General features: G+C 43.6%; 2 protein-coding genes across 4 annotated transcripts in view; one reads left to right on the plus strand and one right to left on the minus strand.

The window, feature by feature from the left end:
- The window catches only part of MCPH1 (microcephalin 1), a 240908-nt gene that overhangs the window by 86390 nt on the left and 134038 nt on the right, over nucleotides 1-20480 (minus strand). The window lies entirely within an intron of this gene.
- The window catches only part of ANGPT2 (angiopoietin 2), a 53427-nt gene that overhangs the window by 12157 nt on the left and 20790 nt on the right, over nucleotides 1-20480 (plus strand). For both annotated transcript variants that reach the window (XM_059155874.1, XM_059155875.1), the window contains exons 2-3: nucleotides 16111-16266; nucleotides 19939-20060. In XM_059155874.1, the coding sequence (XP_059011857.1) occupies nucleotides 16111-16266; nucleotides 19939-20060 (278 nt within the window). The remainder of the gene's footprint in view (nucleotides 1-16110; nucleotides 16267-19938; nucleotides 20061-20480) is intronic.

Below are 20480 nucleotides of genomic sequence, written 5' to 3' on the forward strand. Positions count from 1 at the left end.
CCATACGAAGGGTAAAACCCAGATGGTTTAAACGTCCATACGACGCTGTGTAAGCACCCCAGGTACACATGCCAGGCAACGGCAAGACGGCAGCCTTTCTGGAAGCTTGGAGACAATGGCCATACTTGGCTATGTTTTCAGACAGAGGAAGGGATTCGTGAATAAGCAAGGGCACTGCTGAAATCGAAAGGTAGGTCTTCCGCAGGCAGCCCCGCAGGAATAAGGAATAGGCGAAACAAGTCTGAAAGAGCAGGAGTTACTCCAAGCCACATACCCAGCGCTCCCCAACACGCGGATGGACAGGGCAGCCCTTGCCTTCACAATTACGCATTCACGCCGCTGCACAAGACATGTCCCAGACTGCCCTGAGCCGGAGTCTGGCAGCACACTGTCGTTGGGTCACACCTGTCGTCAGGTCAGTATTAGCCTGACACTCCGTCAAAACGCCTTCGCTACTCGCCTCACTTCCTCTCATCACGGAGGCACTGCGGCCGGCTCACATCCGCACAAACAGGATGAGTCTGGGCTAAAGAGATGAGACCACAGTCACATCACTTCCAGGGCAGTACACTGTTACGACAGCTCTATTTTATTATCAGTTGTTGTGAATATCTTACAACTGGGCCTAATTTAGCAGTTAAACGTTATCATAAGTATGTATGTGCAGGACAAAACAGCAAATACATAGTGTTTGGTACTATCTGTGGTTTCAAGCTTCCACTGGGAGTCAGGGGCTATGCCCCCCCCCATGCACCACCCCCACCGCAACGATACGACTGTCTCTTCCTCCCAAGGCTGGCCACCATTCTGCCCTCTGTCACTACAGGTTAATTCTGCTAAGTTTTAGATTTCATATTCTTTTTTGGTCCATTTTATTACTTCTTGGATTTACCCATGTTGTTGCATGGAAATGTACCCTTTTCCCTTACTGTGTAGTGTTTCACTGTATGCGTATGACACGATTTATGTATCTGCTCTACCGTTATAGAGGGATATTTGTGCTCTTTTGTTAGAGTTGACACTTCTTAATTGGACCCACCCATGTACCATTTCTCCTGTACTGTTATCATCTTTGGAATCTATACACATGGACTGACTTAAAGATGCCCTTGAATGATTTCCAAGACTCATCTGCCCTCAGATGAAATCTACTCTGCAGAAAATATGCTGAGGAGTGGCCTTTGCCTCCACATGTAATTCTGTAACCTCCATAATTGGAGGTTAACAAGAAGTTAGGGTGGAGATGAAACAAAGGCCGGTCAAGCACCCATCCACTCCTCTCTCTGGCCTTTCCAATCTTCGCCTCTTCCCTAATAAAACCAGAGAGAGCTGGTTCCACACTAGACAATTTTCCAGGTTAGAGCTTACACATCTGGGAGCACCACGGTATTCCTTCTGTTCTCGAGTCTTTCTAGAAAAGTATTATGCTTCGATGTGTATGATTTACGGTCATCCTTACGAAAATCAGTAAGATGTTCTTTCCATGCCTTAGCTCGGCTCCTCTCTCTGTGAGCGCTGGCCTGAGCTTGCTTCTTGAGCAGCTACGGGACCACTGAGATGCGCAGCACAAGGGCTATGAAAACCCAAGGGCTGCTTTTCTGACATGGGCCAGGGTAAAGCTCATGGCCACTGGGAACAGGGTTAGAATGAGGATTCACATCCCAGCTTTGAGTTCATCACTGTGTTTCAGTTAATTTCCCAAACTGGCATGAACTTTTTCCCCAAAGGCACCCATGCTCTGGGGGACTAATGGTGCAAGGGCTGAGGAAGAGGTCTACACGTCCTTGTAAAATGCCAGAGTGCAGGACAGACATTTGGGACGAATCCTTTCCTTCAGGTCTAACTTTGACCTCCTTAGGCCATAGTACTCCTAAAGTCACTCGAGAAGACAGCCAAGATTCCACAGGAACCACTGCTCCGCATCTGAATCCCACAGAGCAGCCAGAACTCCAGTGTAGGTCCTTCTGCTGAGGGGATTCAACAAAGATGCTAAGCCACAAAGTTTAAGCTGGCATTTAGACCACTTTAATTTGAAACCAGATTTCTACAGCTGAGGGAAACTTTCAAGAATTCACTACCACTGATAAAATTAAACTGGCTTGTAGGAGTCAAGATCAAATCATAGCGGCGACCACAGTGATTTCTGGTTAAAAAATGAGGGTGAGATGACTCATACTTTGATTGAAACAAACAAACCCTAACAATAGGAAAACCTCCGCTACTGCTCTTTTCTTCCTGTGCCCCCCACCCTCCTTCCCACTTCCTGTGTGGCCCCCACCTCCTTCCCACTTCCTGTGTGCCCCCCACCTCCTTCCCACTTCCTGTGTGCCCCCACCTCCTTCCCACTTCCTGTGTGCCCCCCACCTCCTTCCCACTTCCTGTGTGCCCCCCACCTCCTTCCCACTTCCTGTGTGCCCCCACCTCCTTCCGACTTCCTGTGTGCCCCCAACCCCCTTCCCACTTCCTGTGTGCCCCCAACCCCCTTCCCACTTCCTGTGTGCCCCCCACCTCCTTCCCACTTCCTGTGTGGCCCCCACCTCCTTCCCACTTCCTGTGTGCCCCCCACCTCCTTCCCACTTCCTGTGTGCCCCCACCTCCTTCCCACTTCCTGTGTGCCCCCCACCTCCTTCCCACTTCCTGTGTGCCCCCCACCTCCTTCCCACTTCCTGCGTGCCCCCCACCCTCATTCCCACTTCCTGCTTGTCCCCTCCCCCCAGTCTCACTTCCTGTGTGCCCTCACCCCCATTCCCACTTCCGGCTTGTCCCCTCCCCCCACTCCCATTTCCTGTGCCCCCCTCACCCCTCATTCCCACCGGTTCCTCTGCATGGCCTTACTCCTCATCCTCACTCGCTCATGAGCTGCGTGTCCACCAAACGAGTCAGTGACGACGTGCATGTTAAGGGACTTGTGTGAATGGAGCCACTGCCGCTCTGAGAAGGAGGTGGCGGTGTGCTCCATCAACTCTGAGCCCTCAAATGCACTCCTCGATTAAACATCTGACCCCTAAAGATAAAGCAAAGCAAGTCAGCCATTCCATGGTGACTCAAAGTAATGCTAGGCCCCTCACCCCACTGAAAGAGAAATATCTCCCGAAAGGATTTTTTTCCCTTTAAGTTGTGAGTAAAAATTCAAGCATGCAGAAGAAAAAGTCAATTCTGAATGACATGCTTTTTATAACTCATGGCCGTGGAGTGAAAGGGGACAGGAATTTTCCACTAGCTTCCGTTGGAATAGACATGCATGCGAAGCAGTAGGGTTAGGGAGAAGGGGCAGACCTCCAGAACTGAAACTAATTATGGGAAAATGATTCAAGTCGCTTGTACTTTTACCGCAAGCATTTGGAGAATCACACTGAAAAGTTACTTCCCAAATTGCTCTGGTGTTCACAAAAATTTGGCTTTTCTATACGTATTAAAACTCACTCGACTTTGAACAAGTGAGGATGGCAGGCATACAAAAGATAAATGACATGCAGAGGTGGCACCTTACTTCTGTGAAACTGGCGCACACTGTCCTTCCGCGACCCGAGCAAACCCACATCAGCCGGAGGCGAGCGAGCCGTGCCCCAGAACGTGGCCTGCTCGGAGCCCGTTCCCCGGTAGCATGCTTCACTTACGGACGCTGTCCGCTGTAAGGAGACACGGTGCCAAGCAACGGGCTGGAGAGAAACGGAGGTTCTTCTTCATGGTTTCGGGAAGTTAGGAATAGGCAAGTATATGTCTTAAGGCACATCTTACATAATTAGCAGTTCTTTTTGATTTACTGATTTTCCAATCAACATTTCCAGTCGCAGAGATCGCAGGTGAAGGCAGCCTATGGACTGAGGGCAGGGATTGAGTACACACACCATTCAATGCAGGAGCTGGTAGAGGCGTTCTAAGACTTCACTGACACCAGTGACTGAGCAGGGGTGTATCTGCCAGCTACGCGGCGCTCCGCTTCTCAGACTTGGGAATCAAAGTGGACACTGACACCCGCATTCTGAGCCCCATGCCGACTGTCACGCAAGTACTACTTGCCTTTTGCGGCAGTAACCACCAAAAACGTGGCTTTGCACAGCGGCACATTCTAACAGCACTAAAACGGTGAGCTACTTTTCTCTGATACTAATTCCTCGAGTGGCAGGCAGGTGTTAAGTATGGTGCAGTTTCCCTTGAACATTAAACTATCTCCCACGGCCCCCAAGGGTTTGCTGCAGGGAACCAGGATGCCCTGGAAACCATTTAGAAATGGTGCTAATTCCTTCCATTTAATTTTTATGATAACAGTGGGCATTTATATGCCTATTTTACCAAAGAGAAACCTGAGGTTAAAAAAACTTGACCTGGGGCGCCTGGGTGGCTCAATGGGTTAAGCCATTGCCTTCGGCTCAGGTCATGATCTCAGGGTCCTGGGATCGAGTCCCGCATCGGGCTCTTTGCTCAGCAGGGAGCCTGCTTCCCTCTCTCTCTCTCTCTCTGCCTGCCTCTCTGCCTACTTGTGATCTCTCTCTGTCAAATAAATAAATAAAATCTTTAAAAAAAAAAAAAAAAACTTGACCTGGTAGCTAGTGTGTAGCTGAGGTAGGATTCACACACGGGTGTGTCTGAGTCTCAGAATCTATGCTGGAACAACAACTCCACAATCACAATCGCTTCAAGAATCACAACTTCTTCCCCCACTTCATCCAACACAAACAAAGCCCCTTTATTCAGGGTCTTTTTTTTTTTTTTTTTTTTTAAATCAGGTTGCTCAAGCAAGAACTACTTGAATTGGATTTACTCAAAATATGATCAAATTCAATGGACTAATTCATGGATTTCACTTTTCTCAGAGTAATTTTGTTTTCATTCCAATGGGCAATAGGTAGCGCAACTAGTCAGAGAATAAATCATTTTCTTCCTACACTTGAAGCCACTGAACTCCAACAAAATGCAGCCCATGACTCAGACATTTATTTATTTATTATTTATTTTTAGACTAATGGGAACTGCAAGAATTCTTTCTTGGTCTTCCAAGAGCAAATGCCTTTTATGCTTGATCCGGAAAGAATTGAGTTTCGGAATGTGAAATCACTAATTTACCTAACTAAATACTTTTAACCCTCTTTGGGCAGCTGGAACAGTTTAATCTATAGCTCTCTGCAGTTGCTGTGAAATCACTTTTTCAAAGTTCATTGCTTTAGGCGGTATTTAGGAACAAGCAGATGAGAACTCCAGACAGAGGTAAATAAAATCACTCATAGCAACTAGGGTCATGGTGTCACAGCAAAATTTGTCAAATATTTCATTTTTAATATCCTTCCATTTAAAAAAAAGCCTCTTTATTGAGGTCTAAAACACAGGAAGTGTATAAAGTATACAATTCTTAAATCGACAGCTTTGTGAACTTTTAAAACACGAATTTAGTTGTGCAACCAGCTCTGAGATTAAGATATAAAATATTTCCAGTAGGGAAGCCTGGGTGGCTAGGTGGGCTAAAGCCTCTGCCTTCGGCTCAGGTCATAATCCCAGGGTCTTGGGATCAAGCCCCACATGGGGCTCTCTGCTCGGCAGGAAGCCTTCTTCCTCCTCTCTCTCTCTGCCTGCCTCTCTGCCTACTTGTGATCTCTGTCTGTCAAATAAATAAATAAAATCTTAAAAAAAAAAATTTCCAGCACCCCAGAAATTTCTGTCCTGCTCATTCCCAGTTAATAACTTCGCCTGTATCACCACCGGCCCCTCACCCCAGCATCTCGCACCCAGAAATCATTATTCTGATTTCGGTCACCATCAGTAAGTAGGTTTGGTCTATTCTTGAATGTGATATAAATGAGATCGTGTAGTAGGTATTCTTTGGTGTGTGGCTTCTTTTGCTCCGTGATGCCTGTGACAGCATTTAATTTTAGCAGCAACCTATTTAGTTATTTTTTTAAAAGTTAAATTGTAGTACATTAGCACTCAAATCTGTCCCCAAGGAGCAACATTTACAAATCAAAATAATCATTCTATTGTGAGAAAGCAACTGGTAGAAAGTATTCATTAAAGAATGTTCTTTAGTCCTTTTCAATCTGGTACCATGTAACTGGCCACAAAACATAGCTCAAGTCCTCCTAGTTTGGACAGACCAACAGACTTTATATACAGTGAGTCAGTATGTAGGAACAGTTATTTTACTGCAAAGTATAACTCTCTATGCCACATCTGTGTCTTCATCTAAATGGATTACTTCTTACACTGAAATTTCATGCAAGAATTACTTTAGGATAAGTTAGAAATCCCATAGAAAGAGTATAGTGTGCTTTTAAACTCCATATGAAGCAGTGGCACCTTCACTTTATGGCCAATTTTGCATATCTATTCTTACTCAACTACTGGAGAGCAAGTGATTCCCCCAATATATGAATGGCATGCTCCTGAAACAAAAGATTGAAATAAAATCCCTCTAAAAACATCATCCCCAGAACTGGTATTTTGTAAAGAGAAGTTTGATACAACATATATTTTGTAGGAGGATACTCTCTTATTTCAGGTCAGGAGGCCCTGGAAGACATAATTAGAAGCTCACTGATTTGTCCAAAGTCATAATCACTATTTGCAGTTCCCAGCTGAGGCTCTGTTCTCGTGGAGTCAAACTGCAGCCATCCCCAGAGCACTGTGTGTGTGGCTTTGGAACAGTTTCCCTGGACGGCGAGCCACAGAAAGAAGTGGAATGTGCTTAGAGCTCTTGTATGGCCTTCCAAAGTGAACAGCAGTCCCACTTGGCTGTCGACATTTCAGAGGTGAACAGTAAATACTTTGAAACATATTTAATATGCTTCTTATCAAATTTCAGATCAAGAAATGAAGATAAACTAAAGTTAGTTAAAAAAAAAAAGCCATACTATTCTGTCTTGCCACATAATTTGGGCACTTGGAAATTGTTTTGCTTTTGCTGCACTGTTTCTGATTAGAAAAAAATTCTACTGTTGATCAGGTTTTATTTTATTTTTTTTATTTTTTATTTTTAGATTTTATTTATTTGAGAGAGAGCACCAGAGTGGGGAGGGTCAGAGAGAGAAGCAGACTCCCCACTGAGCAGGGAACTGGATGTGGGACTCCATCCTGGGATTCCAGGATCATGACCTGAACCAAAGGCAGTTGCTTAACCAACTGAGCCACCCAGGTGCTCTTGATCAGGTTTTAAATAAGTTGCTGACATGCTAAAAAATGTATTGCAGGTTTAAAAATTAATGTACAGCTTTAAAGATTAACATAGCCTGATTAAACGATTTTTATTCTTTGATGTGAGTTAAAAAAAAAAAAAGATTTATCACTTTGTTTCTGCAAAGCTCAGGTAAGTACAATTTCTTAAAATATGAGCACACAGGCCACTGAATCATGTGAATAAATAGGAAAATAAGAAAAATGTCTAACTTTAAACACTTGTGAAAATGAAGACTGAACCAGAGGTCAAATTAGAGGCAATCTAATATAAGACTTGGGAAGAAGTGCACCCTCCCAAATGGTTCAGGAAAGCATGAACTTTGGCTGTTTTAAACTCGTAAAATGAAAAAAGCAGCAGCTACAGCATTTGGAAAGTGAGAACACGCTTTCCTAAATATTTCCCAGGACTCTTCCTGCAGCAACTAGTGTTCCGCACAGCCCTCCCCCGCCGCACACAGGGCACCGTCACACTGTGCTCCCAGAAATGTCGAATCAGCGAAGACAGGATAGAAAAGTATACTGTATCCCTTCATCCTCGCCCACAGCAGCGCGGACGGAACGGTGTTCTGGCAAGAGAATCTGAACAAGTCAGAACATACTGGGAAAACCACCACAGAACTGCGTTAGCGGACACTGGGTCAGTGGTAGTTCATACACAGAAGGTGGGGTACTTTATTGCTACAAGCTCGTGCAAATTAGTCCCATGTACTTTGAGAGTTTTCCAATGTTGCCCCCCCCCCCCCAATTCTCTCCACCTTTGGGTTTGCCGGCCACAGGAGGTACAGCAGCAGAGCGCCAGTCTGGAGGTCGGCTCTGATGTGCGGCGAACAGCGGGGGGCTGGAGGCCCAGTCCTGAGACTCCCTAAGCTGGCCCATCTGCATTCCCAAATCCCCCGCCCTCCCTTTCTGTGTAAGAAACAACACAGGCTTCCTGCCTTCCTCACGAAGAACTAACTTCCCTTGAAAGTATCCTCAAGGCAAAAATCACTGAAATTCCTTTAGCCTTTTCCCTCCTTTCCAGGCCATCTAGTATCGTAATTGTGACAGCATACATTTATTTCATGTCAAAAAGAAAAAAAAAAAAAGCCTGCTCCAAAGGTGATCACACTCTCTTGACCCTAGAAATCTCTGCAGGACTTCAGCAAAGCCACATGGATACAGAAAGAGACAACAGAAAGGGGGCAGATAAAAGAGGGAAACAAGCTTTGGGATGGGACTACTTCACAGAATTGACAAAGTAACCCTGTTAATACCTGGTGGCATCCTTTTTCAGGTGAGCACAGCTACGTCAGCGCAGTGCTGAGTGCTGACTCGGCTGTGGGCCACCAAGGGATTAATCCTTACTCAGCAGTGAGCTCACACTGGTGATCCAGGTCCTGGTAGATTCCAGAAATGAGGGAACTCAACAATATGACTGATTTCTAAGCCTTTTTCCCCCTCAGCTTTTGACAGTTTATCATGCCACAGAGAAGTGACAGTGGATGGATAGGTCTAGATATATTTCCATCTCCACACGTGAGCCCATATGTGCTTTATACATATGCCTCTGTCCATGAATATACGTGTGTCAAAGGTACTATCTGCCATAGAAAAGTACTTACTCAGTTTGTTTTTTTTCTCATTGCACCCTCGTTTTAGAGATGCAAGGAGACAGTGGTTTCATTAAAAGAATCTCCAGTTCTATTGTAGCCTAAATGCATCAGTCTCATCCCAGAAGTCAATTTCAAATGCTCCCATTTCTAGTAATTGATGTTTCAGTTCATTTTATAAGAAGAGAAGAGCTATACATTCCTTTTCTGTCTCTGTCACTAACATCTCCTACACTGAGAACAAAACATTCCAAGAACTAGAGCGAGGCGGAAGTCCGCAGAACGTCTCCTGCGCAGACCGTGTCTGGGAGGTGGAAAGTGAAATTCTCCCCCGTCTCTTGAGCGGCTCCAACCTTGCCAGGGGCCGGGGTTCTGCGGGTGGCGCGCTGCGCCTGTGCCTCTGGTCTCCAGCATCAGAAGCAGGCAATGTGGGAATGGCTGCTTTCCTGGCAGCTCTCCCTGGCAGCACACTGCGAGCAGGTACAAGGTTCCCACTGTATGGAACTGACGACGCCAGGGCTCTTGCCCAGGGATCCCCTGTGACTCAGGTCTGGTGGCACTCCGCTGTGGCCTCCTCCTCTGTCACTGTGGACTCCGGTCCAGGCATGGTGGGTGGGAGGCACATGCGTGCTGCAGCCTCAGTCCTCTCCTCTGTAAGCCAGGCCAGTAGCACCATCCTGCTGTCTCAGCGAACACCTCCTCCAGCTGCTCCCACGCCCTCAGTGGTCAGCATCACAGACGGGTGCTCCCTGCCCGCCCTCCAAGCTGGCTAAGGAGGCCAGTGCCCTCTCTCCAGAGCTCCTGCAGGCAGCCCTCAAGCGTGGGAGAGCTGAAGCCCTCCAGGCTACCTTGCCCAGAGGGATGGGAGCCTGCCCTTTCTGCCACAGGTGGAGGGTTCAGTGCTGAAACACATTTCCTACAGCTCCTCAGAAGGGTTTGTGGGATTCTTCACTGGTCGCCACCCCAGTGGTAGCCAACCAAGTCCACATGTTTGAACTAGCCTCAGCCTCCCTGCTTCCCTGGCCTGTCTTCCATTGCTCCCTGGGCCCACTTCCTAAATAAACTTCCTGCATGCATGCTTTTGTCTCCGGCCCTGGTATGGGGGAAACCCAAGCTGAGGCAGGAGGAGAATCAAGTGAAATTACTATATTAACTAATTAATTAAAAAAGAGAGATATTTAAAATATACAGAAATATTACACAATATATTTATATATTGATATATAAAGAAGTTAATATGTATAAAATCATTTTGCAATGCAAATTGCTATGACCACTGTTGCGTTATATAAACATATACATCACCTTGTAGTACCTGCTGCATTTATGTGCTCCCTGCCTCTGGAGGATCTGTAAGGTTTTGTGAGCCAGAGCCCTAGTAAATATTTGGATAAATACACATGTACCTTAAGAGCCCTTTAAAAACCCACACAGATGTAAAACATGCCACCTTTTCCCGTATGAAAAGTCCAAACTCATTTATGTTCCTATATATCAGAATCATATTTAAGTTGGCATATATTTAAAAATGGCTGCTATTGATGAAAACAAAAACAAAAACAAAATAGCCATTTTATCAGTAGGATATGACCGGAACGCTTGAGGGGAGAAAATACACTTTTCTCCTTAGATTCTGGAGCCATGCTAAGGGAAACGCACAAGAGGCAAAGAGATGGACGTTTACGGGACGAAGATTCCCCTCCCCAATTAAATAACAAAGAAAGAAGATACGTAGTTACCTTCACAAATAAAAGCTAAGAAATATGGCTTCAGGGAGCACAGATATGCTGGTATTCAAATTTTTTAAACTGTATCAGTCACAGGAGAAGGGGGACAAGCTACAGCTTTAGACTGACACCAACTGGTGCCTGCAACTCTCTTGCCCATCACGGTTTCAAGTTTAGAGTCATCAAAAGCGCACATTTGGTCTCTTTACGTCCAGTGAAAATAGGAAGTTATCTAGACACAGTATCCAGTAACAAAAGTTGCTCATAAATTATTAATAGAAGAATGCTGAAAAGATAGAACAGAACAAATTAGTTATAGGACTGGCTACAGAAAGAAAGGACCAAAATTATAGACAGTCAATGGAAGGCACGTGGCTTTGGTATGGACTTTTCTAGGCTAGATAAATCCAAGTATGGCTCCAATACAAAGAGGCAATGGAAGAACTCCCCAGCTGACAGGGCATTTGAACATTATCTCCAAAGTATGGGCGATGTGTTTGCTCCTCGACTCCTGCAAGTGTTTCCGAGGACAAAGACGTGCTTAAGTCATGCATCTCCCAGCCTTTCCCTCTTTACCTCTCCTTAAACGCTGCTGAGTACATAACTGCTTAGGAAGTAAAATCTCTAGATTAAAAATAAGAATAATAAAGTTTGTAAGGACCAGGAGGAAAGCCACTTTTCTGTCTGAAAACCTCAAAAGATGTTTCAGTTTCTTCATGACAGGGAACCAAGAACATTAGGTCAAAAGACTTCCAAACAGAAAATCCCTGGTTTTAATAATCTTTCCTCCTAGTTCTCAAGCTAATATTAAGAGCACAAGCTTTGCGTGTTACTACGAGGGTGTGTGACTGAAGAAGGGCTAAAGACCGTCCGTATCCCGAGCAAACGAGAACATGAATTTGTAGTCGTAGGCGACTTCAAAATCAATCAAAGAAGTACAAAATGTATTGGGGGGTATCAAAATGCAACACAAGAGTGCAGTGGAGATCTTTGAGGAGGGTGTGCGATGGGGTAGGGTATAACCGGAGAAGGGGGAGAGGGACCCAGGTCACGGGAGATGGCAGACAAAGGCAGGAGGTCTGGTGCAGCCAAAGAGGTCTGGTGCAGCCAGGAGGCAAGATGCACAGAGGAAGCCAGGCTGCGAAGTTCGAGAGATCAGAAAGAGTATGTGCTGAAAGGCGAGGGTATCTGCACTTCATTGCACAGGCACAACCACATGGGAGTAGTGTGAGCTGCAGAGAGAACGCAACACTCAGGGTGGGGCTGCCAGAGAACACTCAGGGGCTGCGTGACAATCCAGAAGACGGAAGATGGAAGACACCAGGTGGGAAGAACGGATGGAGTCGGGGGATTACTGAGGCAGGAAAAAGGGAAACCATCCCTTTTGGGGATGTGTGTGCACAAGAGAGAACAGTTACGGTAACTTGTTTCTAAATTACAATACTAGGGATAAAATGTTTCCAGTGAAACATCTCCCAATTTGTTCATTTCCCACGGAAGTTAGCATGTTCAGAGGACAAAAACTAATTAATTAAAAGGTATCGGGCACAGCGCTTTATTTAAACAGAAAGAATCTCTCAACCAAGACTATATACTTGGTACAGAACCAAGACCAAAATCTTGAGGCCGCAGATAAGCTTTGTACACGATGCTTTCCTTTCCCCAGCCAATTTCAAGATTACTTTCCTTTTGGTCCAAAAAAAAAAAAAAAAAAAAAAAAAGATGATAATCTTGGTGAGATGAAAGATAGCAAGGGAAGCATTTTAATGTGTAATCAATCTGCCATAGTTACCTTGCAAACAGACTTATTTTTTCCTGTCAAATTTAATCATCCCAAATGTTGAAGGAGTAATCAAAACCGTCAGGACCTATTTTACATGAATATAGAGACAGATATATCTTTATGTACCTTAGAATAGTTTACTCTGGTTGCTTGAACTTCAATGTGTTGGGAACTTGAAAGGCTATGTTTAGGGTGCACTCTTTTAGCAAATCAAACCACTACTGAGCAACAGCCCAGGCCACTACAATGACAGTGACGGTCCTTAAATGTTCCTTAAATTTGGATAAGTCACTTGAACTCTAAGGAAAGAGAAACAGCTTAAGGACTTTCAGTGCTTAGCCCAACAACTTAAGAAGAAGGCAAAACGAATGTCCACCATATCCTTCCAAACTGCAGCGAGGACTTGGAGGGGGCACTTGGCCTCACAAATCCAAATCATGGCATAATCATCTTCTGACATGAAGGCAATATCAAACATTCCTGCAAAACATGAGTGTGTGAAGCCACCCGTGTGAAATGAGGAAGAAGCCCATCTCCTCCCTAGGGAGGTTCAAGTATCTTGGAACTGTTTGGAGAAGAGCAGCTCAGTGCAGATGGCAAAGACAGACACAGCTGCCCCAGGACAGAGGGAGCGCGATGCTGCCAACAGGAGCAGAAATCTTCTTTCGCTCACATTCCTCCTTGAACGCAGACTTCCTTGTACTAGAATGGAATTGCACTGGACAGATTTCTATATTGCCGGGTTTCAGTCGCAGGTGATAAAAACAAGTGATACTAAAGAGCAATACATTCCGGGGCAATACACTAGAAAAACGGAAAAGGCAAGAGAAGTGTGGCCTATAGACACACCAGTCCTCGTGCAGGTGCCCAAGAGCCGGGGTGCCTGGAGTCCACGGGAAGCGTGAACAGAGGAATAGGAACGTGGCAGCACACAGCCAGCGTTAGCTGTGGCTACTGCAGCCCCTCTTGTTGCAGTTCTTCTGGCGCCGAGTGCGTTCCTCCTTGTGGTCGAAGAGTACTCAACTGTCACAGCACCCATTTCTCTTAAAATCTTAACTTACTGTCACTGCTTCAAAGTGAGAGCACAAATCTTTCTGAGAATCAACACAAAGATGTCTACTTCCAGATTTTTCTGTTTCTGCTCCACTTTTCTCCCCAAGACCTCAATTAGATACTGGGCTAGTAGCTTACAGAGTTTTACTTTATTTAGTTGTATATACTGTATATAGACACGAGCCACGTATGTGCCATGTACGTAAGACCTGTGCCTGCCCAGGCATGCCTGAATCTGTAACTTGCTTCAGCCTAAGACTGACCACACCCACACACCCACCACATACGTGTACTTCCTCCTCCTGAAAAGCTGAAAAACAGTGACTTGAAAATATTTTCTATTCTATTGTTCCTAAGCTTAGAAAAAGTTAAGGCAATAAAGTTAAAATTTTTTACTTTTAAAAACTGGGTATTTTAAAGTTCTTGAGTCTAATTTTAAATGGAAAGTTGACTTTCAAATGTCAGATTATAAATAAGCTTCTCATGTGTCCCGATGGTTGTAACCGTATTTGACTCAGTAGTTCTCGAATGTGGCAGGGGAGGATTGAAGGACCCATTTTATTCATCTAGTTCTATGATTTAGAGCAACAAAGGACAGAATCATTTCTATGTAGTTCTTAAGTACCAAAATCAGTAAGAGGATTAAGACCTATATTTATGCTAGTTTATAAATTATTACTTTATGGTATGGATTTAAACCAAACTCCAGCTTGAATATATCTTTAATAAGTCCAAACTTCCCAGAGTAAGGCTTTCTAAATATTATCTTTGCTGGGTGTTGAGAGTAACTAAGGCAACTCTTCTGGATGACTTACACGACTTTAACTTGAACCTCAAAAATTCTATTACTCCCACGGTGATGAGAGGAGTGTGTGTGAAAGTAAGTGTGTGAAAGAGAGACAGAGGGAAAGAAAGGAAAAATAACAAAGTTCTGTCTGAGCTCCTATAATTTGTTTAAATCATAAAAGTTAAATTTTAAAAAGGCGGGGGAGGGGACGAATACTACATTAAGAAAAGACATAGCGAGTTTGCTCGGTTTGCTAGGTTTAACAAGGGTTTCACTCTTCCGATTTTATGAAGTCTATACCAGAGGTATTTCCTGGACTGCAAGTAATAGCACATGATTTCATTTTTTACAGTGGTCTACTCCACTTTTGTTGATATGGAAAAGGCAAGGCTTCGACTACAAGAGTTTACAAGAGATCAGAGCTGCAGGAGTTGTCAGGATGACGATATCTGATTTGCCCATTGGCCAGGGAAGAACCAGGGAGTGACCACTGACCCTCAAGATAACCAGCAAGGAGGGAGATGGGAAGCACGAGGGGGCGGGGTAGAGTCTACGGCAAGTTAGAAATTGAGGCAGTAAATCCAGACTTCTAATACTAGCCCTGAGACGTAGAATACCCAAGACACAGTTTACAAAAATTCTACCAACAAAGAAACCCTTGAACTCTAAGAGACAAACTCCACCCTTCCATTGTATTTTGTCACTTGCATAGGTAGAAGTACAGAATTATTTCATTAAGATTTTAGGAGAAACGATGTTTGGTGACCAACTCTGTGAATGCCTTCTGTGCAGAGAATTACAAGTTTTAAAGACAGTTTTAAAGGCAGTTGTATACTCATCTTTCAGTTATTCAATTTAATTTTAAAAATTTTGAGTTATAACTCTGAGAAAAAAAATAAAAAGAAAGTTTTCTGTCCTTGTGAACTCATAGTTTGGGTTAAAGAATAGAATTGTGGCTCCTATCATTGGATCACCATGAAAAACAAAGAAGAAAGGAAATTGCATTTTACATATCCAAAGTTGTGCATACACACAATGACCATAAATGCATAGCTTAGGTAATTCTTCCGATGTTTCTCTGACCACTCAGAAACTCTATTCTATACAGCGGACACTGGGCACTCCTAAAGTTAAGCAACATCCCTCGAGTCAAAGAAAAATAAGAGTAGGTGTCCACAGCCCAAAGCCCACATGCTCTTTCCCACACACCTGAATGTCCTACATTTATATTTAGGATATGATTTTACTGCCAAAGATATAGGGATCTATACCTATGGCAGTGAAATAAACTTCTGCACTGTCTTGTGCTGAAGCTAATATTAAAATGGGCTGGCATGCCCACATACCTGGCGAGTGGAGTGATGAAGGTCCTAACGTAGGATTATAGGTTTGCCTGGTATCTGAAATGAGGAAACTGTGAAAAATGCACACATGTTAGGAAAGACCTACTAGGTCTAATGTGTGCTGAACAAGGTAAGAGGGAAGTGGGGCGTGGTCCTGCAGAACGTGGACTTGAGGGGTGATGCTGTAATCCAACAGTGAGCCTTTCCTCATGCTCTACCTTACATAGTCTTCTCCAGTCTCTATTTCAAGAAACCACAAGTCTAGAATGTGGGCGAAATAGTGATGCTTCTTAAAACCAAATTGTCCTTTCCTGCCTAACGAGGCCAGAGCTGCAGGTGGACAGAATGCCTGCTGATGGTACATCCCCTTCTGCCCACCTCTAAATGGGGGTCCCGCCACCTCCTGTGCCAGCCACGGTGTGGGCTTCTGGATGTGGCTATGGCCCACACACGATGTAAACAAGCTGTTGGTTTTAAGTTAACATAAAACCACACCTCATTGTACCACTGGTGATAAAAAAAAAAAAAAAAAAAAAACAGCAAGATCAGAGCAAGGCACAGGTCTTCCAACACATCTTTTTTAAAGGAAATGAGCAAATATTTAGGAATGAGGTTTCTGACCATTTGACTGATGACTGTCTTTCTGACACATGTTCTTTTCTAGCTTGAGAATTACATCCAGGACAACATGAAGAGAGAAATGGTAGAGATGCAACAGAATGCAGTACAGAACCAGACCGCTGTGATGATAGAAATAGGAACAAACCTCCTCAATCAAACAGCAGCGCAAACCCGGAAGCTAACAGACGTTGAAGCACAAGTAAGTCACAGATCGCAACGCACGTAATGGTCCAGCTAGACTAGCGACTAGCGACTAGCAAGAAATCAGGCCACATGGTTACCTGATTAAATGGTGGAAAAAGGAAGAAAGCTTGAGGGTAGCAGGAAAAAAAATTGGTAAGAAAATAAGAATTTGTGGTACATAAGGATTTAAAATCTGTAAATACATTTTCATCTTTTTTTTCTCTTAAAGACTTATTTACGTATTTTAGAGAGTGGGGCGGCAGGGGGAGGGGCAGAAGGAAAGGGAGAGAGAATCCCAAGCAGACTCCCCACTGAGTGTGAAGCCAGACAGGGGGCTCGATCCCACAACCTTGAGATCATGACCTGAGCTGAAATCAAGAGTCGGACGCTCAACCGACTGAGCCACCCACATGTCCCCATGTTCATCTTTAGTACTGAGGTTAAATCAATTTTCCTACTAACAGCACGTGAATCATTTTGTACGATGCGTGCTGGACAGCTACAAGACAAATGCTCCCCTGCCTCGCCGGGTACCTTTTGGACTCTGGGTTAAGTCCTTACCTTGTTTCGTGCATTTGAGAAATCAAAGTCACAGAAGAATGCAAGACATTTTGTTCTTTAATCTAATTTTAAGGTAAAGCCAGATCTCAGAGAAGTATGAAAACAGTTTGTGGTATGAGTTCACAGACAAAGCCGCAGCAGCTATGGCAGAGGGCTTACCCATCCTCCGATGGCTCGCATCCCACCATCAGCCGGCTGATGGGTGAGCCTGAGCAAGGCACTCAGCTCCTGGGGGGCCTCGGTGGGTTTAACTATAAAGTGAAGGCTAGGTCTTACAACTGGCTGCTAAGTGCTCTTTTAGCTTTCAGATTTTACGAGCTCCTGACTAACGGCAGCAGGAGACAGGAATATGAAAATAACAAAAGAACAACACCAAGACACTAAGCATCAAAACATTGAAACAAAATTCACTGCCTCATGCCAAATAACACACAACGTGTGACTGAGTAAGAATAGTCTGGGGGTGGTGGGGGCACCTGGGTGACTCAGTGGGTTGAACATGTGACTTTGCCTCAGGTCATGATCTCTGGGTCCTGGGACCAAGCCCTGCCTTGGGATGGGGGTGGGGGGTGTCCCCACTCAGCAGGGATCTGCTTTTCCCTTTCCCTCTGCTCTTCCCTCCACTCATGCTCTCTATGTCTCTCTCTCAAATAAATAAGTAAAATCTTAAAAAAAGAAAGAAAGAAGGAATAGTCTAGGTGTGAGAAAAAAAAGGACTGTTGGCGGAATCTATCAAGAGGCTCTCAGTTCAAGTCCCTTCATTGGTGAACCTGCTTTCTGGTTCCTAACCCTGGATTCTTTATAGGCTTATGAAGTTAGTACAAGTTAGTACCTTCCTGCTCTGAGTTGTAAGCAATGTTTAAAAAAAAAAAAAAAAAAAAAAGAGGGAGAGAGAAAGAGAGAGAGAGAATATTTAATAGTAAATAATTTCTATGATGTATTATTCCTATATGCGACTTCAGCCAAAAGAAATGCCAGACATCAGCAGAAGGGGATATGAGGAAAGAGAAATGATAGGCCTCCCAACTGGAATAAGGTCAAGTCTAGAACAGTACAGTTGTCCTTTCATTGTCCCCCTACGCACTGTTGGATAAAGCACGGAAAACAGTAGGAAAGTGGCTGGAGAATAAAAGATTTTTATCTGAGGACAGAATAAGAAATTACTTCTTTACCAAATCTTTCCACAATATTAGAACAATGTAGGGAAAATGTAACTACACTATACAATGGATCACAAGATATGAAAACCGTAATCCCAAGAGGGGATAAAAGCTAAAAATGAAAAGATAAAATTTTAAAGTAAATGTATCAATATATCCATAGTCAATTATTAAAATAAGTTAATAATGCTTAAATCATACCCCCACCTTTTGATAGCAAAACTAGTGGGAAATCAACCTCATCCAAAAAAATGTCTGAGGAGTATAACATTCCTTATATTTTCAGACAATGGTAATCAAGGGTAAGACATGAAGCAATGCTATAACCTTTACGACATCCTGTGTAAGGCAGACTTTCTAGCTTTCATTGAGCTTTGGTTGGGTCACATGATTTTTTAAAAATCTATCGTAAAACTAGATATCATATGATCTGTGATACCAGGAAAATTGGAGGGTGACTGGAAAGAAAGCAGCCTATTATGTCCACCTAAACACATTAAAATGGATGAACCGAAGCAAGGACATCAAGGGACTGAATTATGCACCAAATATATTGTAGGCCCTACTTAGCAATTACTGTGCAAAATGGGTTTAAATCCAAACATAAAATTTTCTCATTAGAAGATTCCTGTAGCCTGTCAGAGAGAGAAGCTATTCCACTGGACAATGAGGGATGGGTCAAGGTCCAAGATCTTATAGACCACAGACAAGCACCTGACGTGGATAATTTAGAGTCACCCACTGCCGGAGGCCTTGGGGAAGGCATAAAAAAACAGCACCACTGATCCCAGGTCAGTCAGGACCTATATGCCATCCTCCCCAGCTCTGGCCCATTGTGCTCTTTTTACAGCTCTTAGGAGTTGAATAAAGGACCCCAGTTTCCAGTTCCTTTTACAATGACCAACATAGAGTATTTGGGCCCAAAGAAGATATAAGCCAAATCTATCATCCAGGTATTAACATTAAAACCCAACCTTTCTGCAGGCCAATGCCTTCACTCATTCATAAGACTGTTCATGGTATGAACTCATCCTGCTTTGACTAAGGACAGGACTATCCCTACAGCTGCCCAGTGGGACCTGGCCAAGCCTTTTATGAATGACACAGACCCTGAGCAAACAATGGTTCTTTCAAGGACCCTTATTCCTGGGCAACAATTCTGCCTCACACTTACATGTGATGTCACATCCTGAATAACCATGACCCAGAGGATGTGAGTAACAGACTCTTCCTGCTAGAAGGCAGCCAAACGCCAAAGAATTCCACCTCGGATCTGTTAGAACACAATGGGAACAGCGATATTGCATATGGCGTATGCAGAGAGGCCCACGGAGCAAAACCGAGCTCCCACTTCACAGTGATGTATTATTGTTTCCTAATTGGTTAATATGATTTTTATAATAGAGAGAGAGAGAGAGAGATGGAGAACAAAAAAAATAAAAGGCTGAACAAGTGAATACAAACTAGGAAATGCCGGGCTACAAATGAGCTAGGGTTTTATAGAATGGAAGCATGTGACTTCTAATCACGTCGCCCCCTGATAAATAAGAGAACAGCATTTGGTTTTAAGTGGAAGCAAAACCTTTTTCATTTAACAACAACTTCTGATGTATTAAATATGACCATTTTATACTCCCACTTGTATCACTGTGTGAAAAGAAATGCTAAAATATGGCAGAACAAGAGTAACAGCATTATATTGTTTGACACAAATACCACTGTCCGGAACTATTAAAACACTTTCTAAAAAAAGACACGGTGAAAAAAAAAAAAAAACATATTCTGATGCAATCCAGGACTTCAAGCCTTTTCTGAAAATGGAGAATATGCCACAATTAGCTACTTGGGGTAAATTTAAAAAAAAAATGCTTTAGTTATGTTTTCCTATAATTTAGCTGGCTTAATTAAAAGGAAGTTATATGTAACTTTAAACATGACAAAGAGGAATTTTATTTTGTTACATTTAGGTATTAAATCAGACAACAAGACTTGAACTTCAGCTTCTGGAACATTCCCTTTCCACCAACAAATTGGAAAAACAGATTTTGGATCAGACCAGTGAAATAAACAAATTGCAAGATAAGAACAGGTAATAAAAACACAAAAAATTACAATTCAGAATTGCACACTTTCTAGATCTAAAAGCCTATTTCATATGACTATTAATTATAAGCATGGCTTCCAAAATCATGACAAAATGACAGATTTCTTAATGTGGAGTGTCAGGATCCGACACTTCGTAAGGGAAAGGAAGGGAGAGGGTCTGGGAGGAAATATGGAGGTTACCATGCCTTCTAATCCAGTCTTCAATGTTTTCATTCTCCAGTCCCTTAAAGATTCTCTTCCAATGATTCCCCAAACTCTGCCTCAATACTGCACAATTTAATCTGTGACAAAATACTGCCAGTGTCGCACAATTTAATCTGTGACAAAACACTGCCAGTGCCATGGAGTAAAAGTAACACTGGCCTAGGCATTTTAATAGTTCCTTTGCCTCTGGGAACTTCGT

The sequence above is a fragment of the Mustela lutreola genome, chromosome 18, assembly GCF_030435805.1.
Source record: "Mustela lutreola isolate mMusLut2 chromosome 18, mMusLut2.pri, whole genome shotgun sequence".
NCBI lineage: Eukaryota > Metazoa > Chordata > Mammalia > Carnivora > Mustelidae > Mustela > Mustela lutreola.